The 15,254-nt window shown below is 41.8% G+C and overlaps 1 protein-coding gene across 1 annotated transcript in view; it reads left to right on the top strand.

Annotated features, from left to right (window-relative positions):
• The window catches only part of LOC121002804 (highly reducing polyketide synthase PKS6-like), a 71,259-nt gene extending 57,940 nt beyond the window's left edge, over nucleotides 1–13,319 (top strand). Inside the window, 4 exon segments of the mRNA XM_040434355.1 lie at nucleotides 5,279–5,460; nucleotides 6,258–10,808; nucleotides 10,810–12,008; nucleotides 13,309–13,319. Coding sequence (XP_040290289.1) covers nucleotides 5,279–5,460; nucleotides 6,258–10,808; nucleotides 10,810–11,715 — 5,639 coding nt within the window. The 3' untranslated portion in view covers nucleotides 11,716–12,008; nucleotides 13,309–13,319.
• The last annotated feature ends 1,935 nt before the right edge of the window (nucleotides 13,320–15,254 follow it).

The following is a 15,254-nucleotide window of genomic DNA, read 5'->3' as shown; positions in this document are numbered from 1 at the left end:
TCTGCTGGATCCAACCGACGAAAAGGACCAGCAGAGGAGCAGAGAAGCCATATAACAGATCATATTTACTAATATGATCTGTTATATGGCTTGTGATTCGATTTTTTAAAAAATCAGCAACCTGCCAGCCACGATCATTGGCTGGCAGGTTGCTGACGAAATACTCCTTTAACTTTTGCCGGCCCGCGATGCGCATGCGCGGGCTGGCTCTGACCGAAATCTCGCGTCTCGCGAGATGACGCACGGATGCGTCCAGGAGGAATAAATCAACCACCTTCCGGACGCATCCGTGCGTTAGGCGGTCCGGAGGTGGTTAAGATACATTTTACATCAGGTTGCCCAGGAAGGTTTTAGACCAGGTCTCAGCTCTCTAGCACGTACCGTTCCTGAGATATTCCCAAAAAATGCAAATATGGTACATCACATGACCTACATTAGCCAATAGAAGCCTGAAGGCCTTTCACTCATATCCCAACTGCCATACACACAGTCACATGAGCCTTATCAGCCAATAGAAGCTCGCAGGTCCTTAGTCTCCACATACACACAGTTTTACACCAGGTTTCCATAACAACCCAGCCATTTTTCTCCACTGCTGTAGTTCAGCTTTGAAGGTGCAGGGCACTGTGGATGACACTGTTAAGGAAGCGGCGTGCTCTGGAGGTCACAGTTCAGGGGGCAGGTAAGGTGGCAAATCAGGCCACCCTCAAAAGACGGACTTAAAAACCCCGCCCCCAGGTCCTGCTACGCCACGCCTCTGATTCGGTTAGACCACACCCCTCCCACTCAGCAGCCCATGCAGATTGAAAAAATGAAGGTAAAAATCAACTTCTGTCAGCTGGAGGGGTGGGAGGGAGGGTGACTTTCTCCCTGCAGCTCTCGCTCAGACAGCACAGTGCTGCTGTCTCAGAGTGAGCTGTTCAAAAGGACATCCCTGTGTCTGTCCAGGCCCTGCGCTGGACGGAGGATAGAGAGTCTGAAAGCCGGACTGTCCAGCCTAAAACCGGACTGCTACCCTAGGGGCAGGCTGCTGTGGAGGTCACAGTTAAGGGGACGGTCCGCTATGGAGGTCAGTGTTAAGGGGCAGATTGCTGTAGAGGCCACTGTTAAGGGAGCGGGGTGTTGTGGAAATCACTGTTAAGGAGATGGGGTACTGTGGAGGTCACTAATAAAGGGGCGGCCACTGTGCAGGTCAGTGTTAAGGGGCGGAATGCTGTGGAGTTCACTGTTAAAGGGGCAGGCACTGTGGGGATCTCTGTTAAGGGGGCAGGGAATGGTGGAGGTCACAGCTAAGGGGACGGTCCACTATGGACGTCAGTATATTAAGGGGTGGGGTGCTGTAGAGGTCACAGTTAAAGGGGTGGGGTGTTTTGGAAGTCACATTTTAAGGGAACAGAGCTCTGTGGAGGTCACTGTTAAAGGGGCAGGGTACAGTGTAGGTCACTGTTAAGGGGAAGGGGTACTGTGGCAGTCACTGTTAAAGGGGCAGTCGCTGTGGAGGTCTCTGTTAAGGGGGCCGGGAATGGTGGTCAGTTAAGGGGACTGTAGCCTAAGTCTGTGGTCAGTGTTAAGGGGAGGGTGCTGTAGAGGTCACTGTTATGGGGGCAGGCCCCTGTGGACATCACTGTCAAGGGGATGGGGTGCTGTGTAACTCCCTGTTAAAGGGGCAGGCTGCTGTAAAGGTCAAAGTTAAGAGGGTGGGCTGCTGTGGAGGTCCCATTTTAAGGGAAAGGGCACTGTGGGGGCCTCAGTGTTAAGGGGTGGGGGGCTGTGGATGTCACTGTTAAGGGGGTGGGCTGCTGTGGAGGTCCCATTATAAGGGAAAGGGCACTGTGGGGGGCTCAGTGTTAAGGGGTGGGGTGCTGTAGATGTCACTGTTATAGTGGAAACTGTCGATATCTTTTAACAACACACACAAGCATTAAATGAAATAGATTAAATATACCCGTGCAAATGCACCCACTGAATACTGAGTGTGACCCGCATCTGATCAGCATGGCTTGCACGTAAATATCTGTGCATTTCCAACTGTTAGCAGCACTTGCATATCTCTGTGCTTCCATCTGTGAACTGGCCTTGGAGGTCGCTGAGCTAAGTGAGGAAAACACGTGGAGTGCCTGGAGGGGGGAGACACGTATCAGCCACAAGTTTGTATCCATTGACTAACAGCCGGTCATAAAAGAAGATATTCTTTATCTACTTCAAAGCGGTCTTCTGTATGGAAAGTGGTAAAAGTTAATTGCTCTTATATGACTTATTATATACTACTTCATCAAGTGGAAACATTGTGTGATTTATATGAAAGCAGCCTGCTGGTCTAAATAGCTGTGAACTATCAGTTCACCCAGCATTGACTACCTAGGGAACAGTGGACTGAATGTTCCTCTGATATGATATATCTCACAATGAGTGTTTTATGAACAAATGATTAATTGTTTCATGTATTTTTATTAATTAATAACAGAAAGGGCCCTGCTGACATTATATATTGCATTTATTTTTTTACTAATAAATCATTGAGATTTTTACTGCCTGTACTGCACCGGGTTATTTCAGGTGGGGCAGTGCCTGCTATTATTTTGTATGTAATTTCCACTTATACCAGACATTTGGTTGATCTGTTAGCAGTGCATCCCCCCATTTATCCAGCAGAGGTGAGCCACTGAATATTTTGCAAAGTCTAAAGGGGTTTGCCCACTCCTTTACTATTAATTGCCTATCCTCAGCATAGGTCCTTAATATCAGATCACCAGGGGTCCAACACCACACACCCAAGACAATCAGCTATTTCAGAGTAGCACCGGAGTCTGAACTACACAGCTCCATCCTTTGTAAAGTGGGCAGAGCTGGTTACTGTAGCCCTGCTCCCATTGAAGTGAATAGGAGCAGAGCTGAAGTTACAAGCACCATGCAGAGGAGTGTGGACAGAACTATAGTTCCAGCACTGACTTCCTGTACTTGAGCCAATGGGGGATTGGAAGCTTAAAGTGGCCACAGAAAAAACACTAAAAGAGGATCTTTGTTGTAGGCATGACCAAATTGACAGAGATTCCACAGAAGTAGGCAGGGACAACAGAAGTAGTTGAGGCCAGCAATACCGTAGTGCAGAACACAATGCCACCCCAGCAGAATCAAATACCACAGTGCAGCACAAAATAATGCTGTCTCAGTGCAGTACAGTTCAATTCAAGAGGGTATCTGCAGTTACCAGCAAGGCTCATAAGTACAGTACCGGATGCCCCAAGCATTAATTACTACTGAGAGCATCAGATCGTTAGGTAACCAGCTGTAGCCACGAGGAGGGCTCGGGTGGCCCACTAAGCACTGGCCCAAAGGGAAATTTTCCTGTAAGGTTTATGGCCAGTCTGCCCCTGGTCGAAGCTACACTGACACAGATGATCGTGGGAGTGCGGGTTGTCAGGGTGGAATCAATGTCAGATCTACAGCACAGTGTACGATGACTGTGTGTTAAAAGCAGATTTTTCCATGGCTATGAATATTGCTAGGGTAAGGTAAAAATTCCACCTTGTATGGACCGTACTTTTGCACTTAGAGAATGCAAGAGGCAATTCGGGGGCATTCTCACAATTGTTAATATTTCACAGTTGGCAAACCACATGGCCATGATTCAAGTTATAGAACTTATTATACAGGGTGGGCCATTTATATGGATACACCTTAATAAAATGGGAATGGTTGGTGATATTAACTTCCTGTTTGTGGCACATTAGTATATGTGAGGGGGGAAACTTTTCAAGATGGGTGGTGACCATGGCGGCCATTTTGAAGTCGGACATTTTGAATCCAACTTTTGTTTTTTCAATAGGAAGAGGGTCATGTGACACATCAAACTTATTGGAAATTTCACAAGAAAAACAATGGTGTGCTTGGTTTTAACATAACTTTATTCTTTCATGAGTTATTTACAAGTTTCTGACCACTTATAAAATGTGTTCAATGTGCTGCCCATTGTGTTGGATTGTCAATGCAACCCTCTTCTCCCACTCTTCACACACTGATAGCAACACCGCAGGAGAAATGCTAGCACAGGCTTCCAGTATCCGTAGTTTCAGGTGCTGCACATCTCGTATCTTCACAGCATAGACAATTGCCTTCAGATGACCCCAAAGATAAAAGTCTAAGGGGGTCACTGGATATGCGAAATTGCTACATGATGATGTGTTTCCCTCTTTATGCACTGAAGCTGGCACGTTCCCTGAGTTTTTCCAGCAAGATGGTGCACCCACCACCACCACATTATGGGTGTCAGGTCCGAGCATTCCTAGATGAACAGTTTCCTGGAAAGTGGATTGGTCGTCGTGGGCCAGTTGAATGGCCCCCAAGGTCTCCCGATCTGACCCCCTTAGACTTTTATCTTTGGGGTCATCTGAAGGCAATTGTCTATGCTGTGAAGATACGAGATGTGCAGCACCTGAAACTACGGATACTGGAAGTCTGTGCTAGCATTTATCCTGCGGTGTTGCTATCAGTGTGTAAAGAGTGGGAGAAGAGGGTTGCATTGACAATCCAACACAATTAGCAGCACATTGAACAAATTTTATAAGTGGTCAGAAACTTGTAAATAACTCATGAAAGAATAAAGTTACATTAAAACTAAGCACACCATGGTTTTTCTTGTGAAATTCCCAATAAGTTTGATGTGTCACATGACCCTCTTCCTATTGAAAAAACAAAAGTTGGATTCAAAATGGCCGACTTCAAAATGGCCGCCATGGTCCCCACCCATCTTGAAAAGTTTCCCTCCTCACATATACTAATGTGCCACAAACAGGAAGTTAATATCACCAACCATTCCCATTCTATTAAGGTGTATCCATATAAATGGCCCACCCTGTACTTCCCTGCAACATGCGGAGACCACAGACCCACTGAAGTCAATAGGGCCACAATGTGATGCAGCATGATTAGAATTAGAACTTTCTTTTCATTTTAGCTTGAATTGCTGTGGAAATATGTGGACATTTATAGTTATGCAAATTAGGCAGTTCAAGCACCAAGGGGATTCCTTAGCTCTTGCAGAGGCTACTGCACATCATAGCTGCATTAGTGACGTACCTAACTACCTCACATGACCATTTAGCAACTCATTCAGGATTTCATAAAACATTCTTTCTAGCCCCACCTAAAGTCAGTGGTCGTTTACTTTAAAGATCAGAAACACTTCCGTGTGACAAATAAGGACAGTATTGTTCATATGTATATTTATTTTTCAACAGGATTTAATTCATACATGTATTTCTTTCTGTACATTTAAAAGGTGATTGTGAGATGGCGATATGTGGTGGTGTCAGCTGTATCATCGAACCTCGCATCTTCGTTTCTCTTTGTAAGGCAAAGATGCTATCCGCTGATGGAACCAGTAAACCTTTCTCTAATAGAGCAGATGGATACGGAAGAGGAGAAGGATGCGGCATTATTCTAATAAAACCTTTCAAAAAGGTATGGATTGTTGGCTGACTCAATATTTTCTACAAGTCTTCAGCAACATCACTTTTATTGAGCTCCAACACTTGACTCCTGACTTTAATGTTTCACCTACGCGTCACTTTAAATTAAGTAATTTTAATTAATTTATTTTTTCATAGAAAAGTTACTTCCTTCTCTTATCAGGCTCTTATCCTGCTTCCCTCCTCTTTTCCTAATTCTATAATTCACTGTTCAGACCTATCTTCAGTGAAGAAAGGCTGCCTGCTCACTGGAAGATCAGATTAAATAGACGTCTATGGAGAAAGGAGGGAGGAGGGGGAAGAGAAGGGAGGGGATGCTGCAGAGTATTGCTGGTTTGTAAGTGATTTACTGTCTTAACTGCTGCATTCACATTTATACTGCTAGTTCTGGTATGTATTGTCCTTCATTACTGCTGCGGATTTTGAGGTTGCGCTGCAGAGTGTAAGGGAAAAGATTTTCCTGTTTCAGCACCTCCTATGTCTGGACATACATTAAAACAGCTAGTCTCGGCCCACAACCCCTGAAAAAGATGACAATTACAGGAAGATTCCAGAGGAAAATCATGCTAAAAATATCTGAAAAACTACCTGAAATGGCAGTTACACTTGAAATAATGCTTTATCATGACTGCTTTCCCTACAGTAACCAATGTTTTGGTTTGACACCTGTTTTCATCATGTTCACTGGACATTTGGTGCACATTCTATTATCCGTGTCCGCATTTCTATTTGGCTGTGAATATTTTGTTTAACACTTGGTAACATCTCCTTCATTTTAACATTTCATAGGCTAAAGAAGAATACTGTAAAGTCTGGGGACTTATAAGTGCAAGTGCAATAAACCAAGATGGACACTCAGTATCACCCATCACAAGGCCATCTCAAGATCAGCAGGAATATGTATTGCAACACATCTATAGCAAGATAGATCCATGTTCTGTTCAATACATTGAGGCTCATGGTACTGGGACAACAATTGGTGACCCAACAGAAGCTGCCAGCTTAGGAAATATCATTGGGAAAAAAAGGAATGGAATGAAACCCCTAAAGATTGGATCCGTTAAAGGAAACATAGGTCATACGGAATCTGCTGCTGGAGTTGCTGGCTTAATAAAGGTTCTTCTCATGATGCATCATGAAATAATCCCTCCATCTCTACATTATTCTAAAGAAAATGGCATCAAAATGATTGGTGAATCAAAACTAGAAATTCCAACCAGAACTGAAAAGTGGCAGGAGGACATCAAATTTGGAAGAATGGCAGGAATAAATTGTTTTGGGTTTGGAGGAACTAATGTTCATGTTGTTATCAAACAAAATAAGCAAGAATATCCCAAATATCACTCAAAACGATCAGTTGACATATTTATATTATCTGCAGCCTCAAGCAAATCCCTTCAACTGTGTATCGAAGACACAAAAATAGCATTAGGCAGCACAACATCCTTAACTCTGGAGAACCTGGTCTACACAGCAGCTTGCAGGAGAAGTCATTTAAATTACAAACACCGAATAGGATTTATGGCCTCTTCATTAACTCATTTGCATCAACAGTTACAAACTGTGAGCAAATACCCCCTTATAGCTACATCCAGCCCTCATATTGTGTTTGTATTCTGTGGTAATGGAGTCCTTTATAAAGGGATGTGTAAGATGTTACTTGAACATGAGCCAGTGTTCAGGACGAAATGTATGGCAGTTGATAGGTTGATTCAGTCTTACACCTCCATTTCTGTTTTGCAGTTGTTGCAGGAAGAGTTTGATGATTTCTCAAGACCAGATGTGGCACAGTTGTTGCTCTTTACAATTCAGGTGTCATTAGTAGCTCTCCTAAAACACTGGGGGGTAAGGCCAAACTGCACTGTGGGCCATTCAGTTGGAGAAGTTGCGGCAGCACATTGTTCTGGACTTATTTCACTTGAAGATGCTGTAAAAATTATATATTATAGGAGCACACTGCAATGCAAAGCTGTTGGGGGACTTATGCTGGTAGTTGGAAATATACTCGTGATGGAAATATCAAAAATAATTCAGTTATACAAGGGAAAAGTATGTATTGCTGCTTATAACAGTCCTACTTCATGCACATTGTCAGGTGACACTTTTTCAATAAAACACCTCCAAGGGGAACTGACCAAGAAATACAATGAAAATAATATATTTCTGCATATACTTGATGTCCCTGCTGCATACCACAGCCACATGATGGATCCTATATTGAATGAGATAAAAGAGATGTTGAGAGATTTACAGGGAAAAGATTTTCATGTTGATATTATATCAACAGTGACCGGAAAGCCTGCATCCAAAGGAGATTTCACCACTGGTGATTACTGGGCTAAAAATATTCGTGAATCAGTTGCCTTTCAACAAGCTATAGAAGCTTCAGCAAGAGATAAAGAAAACACTCTTTTTATTGAAATAGGCCCTCGGAGAGCACTACAAAGGAACATAATTGAAACGTTAGGCCCCAACACAACAGTATTACCTGCCTTACAGCCCAATAAAGAGTATGAGACCATCTTTTCCATGCTGATTGCCCTTTTTACACAAGGATACAATCCTGAGTGGTGTAATGTTTTTGACGCATATAAATCATCTCCATCTATAATTCCAAGATATCAATTTGATCACATCAAACAAGATATCAGATATGAAAAAATTAGACAAGGGAACCAAACAGCATTCAGTCCTAACCACCCATTAATTCGTAGCTTGAGTGAGGATTTCACCGACTTCCAATGTACAGTATCTAAAACCATTACTTCCTATGTCTATGAACATACAAACTGGGGATCTGCCCTCATTCCAGGTGCATTCTATGTAGAACTTGGATTAGCAGCTGCATCTATGAGCTTCAAACCTAAACCACCTTTAAGTTCTTTAGAAATCAGTGTAACATTTTCCAACCCTTGTGTTCTTCTCCAAGACTCTGTTGACCTGAAAATCAAGCTACACCAAGAAGGCAAAGTAACTCATTTTGAAGTTCTAACATCACACATTTTTGCAAGTGGGCAACTCCTAAAGCATAACTCTATAGCAAACACAGTAAAAAGAATCTCAGTTGAACAGATATTCAGTAGATGTACCTCTATTTTTAAAACTGAAAGGATTTATGAGCAGCTCTCTACACTTGGATTTGAATATGGGAAAAGTTACAAGCATCTGGGTGATGTTCATTATGGAAATGATCTCAAAGAAGGGATAGCCAGAGTGAAAGTGAGTGAAGAAGTCAGAGAAACAATGTATGAGTACCACATCCATCCACTCATTTTAGACTGCTTTCTTCAAATGGGAGTTTGTGCGGGATCGAGAACAATAGACTCAGCAATCTTCCCATCATCCATTGGAAGTTTAACGATTCTACAGCCTCTTCAAGAAGAAATGATCATCTACATGAAAACAATAAAAACAACAGAGAAGTACATTGAGTTATGTGGATGTTTTGCAGACAACACTGGTTCAATTTTAGTAGAAATAAAAAGTGCTAAGTTGTCATTTCTAAAACAAACAGAGAACAAACAAGTGAAAACTTTTTACCAAGTTAAATGGACACAATGTTCACAACCCAGTCATATACCAGAAAATGAGCCAAAAATGTTGATTTTTTCTGACACTCTTGGAATAGGTGAAAAATTATCAAAGTACATGCCAAATGAACCTAGCTACATTATATTCAACAGCTGGGATTCAGATTTTCAGGCACAAAAGCTTCTCAATAGTGACTGCACTGATGTTGTGTTTATGTGGGGAATCCAAAGGGTATCTGATGATATTTCAAGTAACCTTACACAATATCTAGCAAAATGCTGTGACATCTATAGACAGCTGATTTTAGCAGTGAGAAAAAAGTCCTCTATGCCTTCTATCCGGACAGTGACATTCAGAACAGTAGACAGTACAGTAGATAATATTAACCCTGGATTTGCATTTGTCGGAATGACAAGAGCTTGTCTCTTTGAAATACCTGACATAACATTTCAGCTGATTGACATTAGCTCCACAAGTCCCCAAGATGTTAAGGCACTAGCCCAGGTTCTTCATAATTATAACCCAAAGGACCATCCAGAGATCTGGATTAATGAAGGCTCTGTTTATGACAATGAAATAATTTTCACTGACACTGAAAGGAGAACACGAAAGATAGATTCTTTAGAGAAATCTGATAATTTCACCCTTTACACTTCAGAGCCTTATACAGTAACTAACATTTCTGCTGAACAGTCCAATCACAAATTATCTGACCTTAAAAGCAAAGACTTGGAGATTTGTGTTGATGAAATTTGCATCCACACAGATGATTATTTTCCTATTAGCCTTTCAAGTTGGAAATATGGGAATGCTTTGTACTGGAACTCTTTGACTAGTGATAAGCATGAGCTTGTTGCTCTGGATTTTGCTGGTATTGTGACTGCCGTTGGCAAATGTGTTAAAAAAATTCAAGTTGGTGATCGAGTTGCCGCATGCTATCCAATAACAGCAACCTCTAAAGTCACTCTTTCAGAAAATGTTTGCTACTTAGTCAAAAAAGCTCCAGTGATAAAAAGTGCTCCTTGCATCTCATTCTATGTCTTAGCCTGGGAAATTTTGCACAATCAACTACCACGTGCAAAGAATAAGTCTAAACTTGCTATTTTAACGCCTGATGTAAAGTCAGTCTTATGCAGAGTTTTGTCCAAGACAGCAAAACAGAGTGGATGGGAAACTGTAATATCTGTTGGAAGTAGGGAGGTTGATAAGCAGTGCACTTCAATGGTTATTCTTCCGACAGTAGGAGATGTCTCTAGAGAAGTTCTTAATGCACTACCACTCCTCAAAGATGTGGTTTTTATAACTGATCATAAGAATTTTAAGAACTTTAGCAGTCAAGATTTTTATGTCCACTTGCTTGATATTTCTGCTATTTTCCAGAAGGCATATTTACAAAAGCATGCAAAAAATCTGCATAAGTGGCTTTATTCCATTACTTCAAAAAACACCATTATCATTCCAAAACATTTGATCCAACCATCAAGGAAAGAATCTGGCTGTTTTAGTGGAGAAACCAGCTACTTTACCACCCAGTCCTTACCTATAATTGAGCTAGACAATAGTACTGTCTCATTGATACCAATGTCAGCACCCAATCCAATGCTCTTCAAAGATGAAGCTGTTTACATTGTCACGGGTGGTCTGACTGGTCTTGGATTTGAAACAGTGAAATTTATTGGGAATAATGGTGGGGGCCACATAGTGATCCTGTCCAGAAGAAAACCACCCTCTGAAACAGAACAGCAGATAGCAGAAATTCAGAATCAAACAGAAAGTACCAAGATAATCAATATACAATGTGACATTTCCCATTACTCAGAAGTAAAAAAAAGCCATTGATTTCATAAAATCAATATTTCCAAATGTCCCAGTGAGAGGCATCTTTCACAGTGCTGTTGTTTATAATGATAGGATTTTGCAAAATCTAAACTTGTCCCTGTTTGAGAAAGTTCTTAGCCCAAAAGTCAATGGAGTTGTGAATCTTCACCTTGCCACATTAAACATGAAACTTGACTATTTTGTTTGCTATTCGTCTACTGCTTCATTTGTTGGAAATGCAGGTCAAGCAAATTATGCTGCTGCCAACTCCTTCCTAGATATCTTCTGCCAATATAGAAGGAATATGGGCCTTTGTGGACAATCGATCAGTTGGGGTGGCCTCAATCTTGGAGTACTAACCAATCAGCTTCATGTGCATAAAATCTTAGAAGCAAAGGGAGCACTTCTTTTTAGCATTGTGGAAATTCATGAGAATCTGAAGAATTGTCTTCAACTAAATAATTCAAGTCAAGCAATAGCCAAATTTAACTTTAAAACCATGTATGAAAACCAGATGTCTGAAATTCCAGCATTAAAAAAACGATTCTACAGTGTGATAATAGGAGACATGAGTAGTTGGGAGCAAACAACAAAAGAAAACCATTCTTCCAATAGTAACAATGAAACATGTGAAGATTATATTTTGTTAGTAGTTACTGAACTCACAGGAGTCAGCCCAAGTGACATCACTATGAGTACTCTTCTCAGTTCTCTAGGGATTGACTCAATGTCAGCTATGACATTACAGAGTCGAATCCTCAAAGAGAAGAACATGAGGATACCCCTGCTAAGACTACTTGATCCCAAAACAGCAGTCTCAACGTTGGTATCCCTGGTTAAAGAAACTTTAGATAAAAAAGAGATTGGAAGCGAGATAATAGAGGAAACTATTCTGTGATATGGGAAAATTCATCAACAATGAACCCTATGAATTCAAGGACTGTTCGTTATGGCATTTTGTGTACTTTTTTCAACAGATGGCAATGCATAGTGTTTTTGTTATAATGCAAAATTTATTTTTTATTCTGATAATTTCTTTAATTATAGTAGAAGAGTTTCTGTACATATGGACTCAAAATTGCAAACTAGACTTGTTCACTACATTTGTCTACCTTATTCCAGTCCCTTGGTGCTCCAGTTACAGTTGAGATGATGGTCTGTCCATAGTAACATCATCTTCTATTGGTTCTAGTGGCAGGCAACTAGAGCAAACTAAGTAATTAAAGTATTTGCAATTTTAAGCTTGTAAACACAGGTTTTCATGTTTAATCTTTTTTTTTTTTTACCAAAGCTTAACAGATTTTGTATAAAATACCGTATTTTTTGCCCTTTAAGACGCACCTCCCCATAAGACGCACTTAGGTATTTAAAGGGATTCTGTCACCTGGATTTTAGTGACAGAGCTTTTAACATCATCTCATCAGTCTGCCCGTTTTGTATTAAAATATACTAGTGTTACTGCCCTAAGTGTTGTCCTTTATCTAGAAAATCTCTTTTATTAATATGGTAATTACCTGAGTAAGGTGCCAAGGGGCTGTCCCTCCGGCCGTTGGTGCCCCTTCTCCTGTAGCCCAGCACCGCCGCACTAATAATTTATTCACTCCTCATTGCCGTCTGGCGCATGTGCAGTGCGTCAGGTGAGACAGATTCCAGGCGCTGACGTGTATCCACGGCGCATGCACGAGCTTATGGATACACATGTCAGTGCCTGGAATCGGCCTCACATCACGCACTGCACATGCGCCAGATGGCAATGAGGAGTGAATAAATTAGCAGTGGGGCGGTGCTGGGCTCCAGGAGAAGGGGCGTGGCTGGGCACCAACGGCCAGAGGGACAGCTCCTTGGGCACCTTACTCAGGTAATTACCATATTAATAAAAGCGATTTTCTAGACAAAGGACAACACTTAGGGTAGTAATACTAGTATATTTTAATACAAAACGAGCAGACTGATGTGATGATGTTAAAAGCTCTGTCACTAAAATCCAGCTAACAGAATCCCTTTCAGGAGGAAAATAAGAAAAACAATATTTTACACCAAAAGGTGTGCTTTTGGTGGGTTTTGAACTAATGGTGGTCTGTGGATGACACTATTATAGGGGATCTGTGGATGATGCACTGTTATGGGGATCTGTGGATGACGCACTGTTATGGGGATCTTTGGATGGCACTGTTATGGGGGAGGATCTTTGGATGGCACTGTTATAGGGGGAATCTGTGGATGGCACTGTTATGGGGGGGATCTGTGGATGGCACTGTTGGGGGGATCTGTGGAAGGCACCTTGATGGGGGATCTGTGGATGGCACTGTTATGAGGGCATCTGTGGATGGCACTGTTATGAGGGCATCTGTGGATGACACTGTTATGGGGGAATCTGCAGATGACAAATACCATATATAGCATATTATTCTATATATGTGTCATCCATAGATATCCCCCATAACAGTGTCCCTGTGTACGGTAAATAGTGACCCCAATACAGGGGGTGGAGGCTGGCAACTGGTGTTGAAATCTCGGCGGGGCCCGGTACAGTCACTGTACTCTATTACCTCGGGCCCCGCACACACCAGTATTCATATGTAAACTGCAAGGTAGTGCAATCCACATAGTACTCGCTATGAAACTCCCGTACTAATAGGCTCTGGAGGCTGGACGGCCACTCACTTCCTCACGCGCCTGCTCCGCCTGCTTCATTACCAAAGTGGGAGGAGCATGTGCGTGAGGAATTGAGTGACTGGCCAGCCTGCCTGCTAGTACGGGCGTTTCATAGTGAGTACTATGTGGATTGCGCTACCTTGCAGTTTACATATGGATTGCCTACAGTTTACATATCGATTGCCTACAGTTTACATATGAATACTGGTGTGTGCGGGGTCCGGTGTATTAGAGTACAGTGACTGCATCGTGCCTCGCCGCAAGTTGCCCGCCTCCAGCCCCTCATCCCACCCCGCTGAAAAATCGCTGCCGGTTATGTATCAGTGTTAGCGGTGTAAAAAATTCTGCATTCGCCCCATAAGACCCGTCTTATGGGGCGAAAAATACGGTACATTAAAATTCTTCATTGTACACCAAAAATACAACTTATAAAAAATAAGAAATAGCAATCAATGTTCCTTTTTGGTAACCCTGAATTTCCTAAAATGCACAATTAGGAAGAAGTGCTGAAATAAATTATATTCTCTGGAGAGCTTTCATAAAGCCTCACTTATACGTCAGTGTTCCATGTAATGCGCTGTACGGGTTCTCCACAGAGAGCACATGTACAGATTCATTTTAATGCATGTATTTACACATCAGTTTTTACCACGGTCCGTGGGTCGATGTTTTTAGCATGGTTGCATGCTCTATTTTGTCTGTGTTCATGGATCCAGCACACCCATTATAGTCTATAGGTCAGTGAATATCACAGATGGAACACTGTGTTTCATGGATCATTACGAAGAGATGCTTTGAAACTGATATAACAAAAATGTATAGCGAGAATAAGGAAAGAGAAATAGAGAAAAATAGAGGCAAAGAAAGAAGCAAAGTAAAAACGAAGAAAGGAAAGTTGGTGACAAGGATGTCTTTCCATCCTAAGCCAAAGAGTAGATATATTTTTTTTTTTATTCAATCAATGAAGAAAACATCCATAATGTTTTGATCTACTGTATATAGTTGTCTTATGATTTGTTGTAGTCACATTCTGTTTATATGTAGGCTAGTTGTATATGTACTATACTCATTGATTAAAAAATAATGCACCAAGAAGGAGTATTTAGAATTGACTGAAACTTTCTATGTGTGAATGCAATGATGATATATGTAAGTGATTACAATATTAGAGACAAAGGATACATTTATTGGGGAAATTGTATAATTGAAAGGAGACTGTAGTACTCTGTTGTGCTGCATGGAGGCATGTAGGTTCTTTATGGTATCCTCCAGCACATTTGCCCACAGATGTTGCAGCTGGTCCTGTAGATCCTACACATTTGTAGGTTGCCTAACCTGGTGTCCCAGCTGGTCCCATAAGTACTCAACCAGCGATAAATCTAGCGACCGGGCAGGCAAGTGATGTGTTGCAATCTGGAGAAGACATTTCTGGGAAGACCTTGATTGTGGGGGTGAGCATTATCTTGCTTAAAAATGCTAGTTGGAAGCCCTGCCATGAGAGGTAACACATGTGGCTGCAGGATGTCCTGCACATATTGGTAATCTGTTAGGGTCCCTCGCATGACTACTAGGAGTAAAGAACTGTCGAATGCAATGTCTCCCTAGATCATCACAACAACAGTTGGGGCAGGAATAAAGTACTCACCCCCCATACTCAAACTCGATCGCCATTGGATCCCAAACAGAACCTAGATTCATCGATAAAGACAATAGGGTTCTATTCTGTACAATTTCAGGTTTCTCATTCACAAAACCACCTCAAATGAAAGGTCTAGTGACACC

This window comes from Bufo bufo, chromosome 5 (assembly GCF_905171765.1).
Source record: "Bufo bufo chromosome 5, aBufBuf1.1, whole genome shotgun sequence".
Classification (NCBI taxonomy): domain Eukaryota; kingdom Metazoa; phylum Chordata; class Amphibia; order Anura; family Bufonidae; genus Bufo; species Bufo bufo.
The sequence above is the reverse complement of the archived record's forward strand: the minus strand, read 5'-3'. Positions and strand labels throughout refer to the sequence as shown.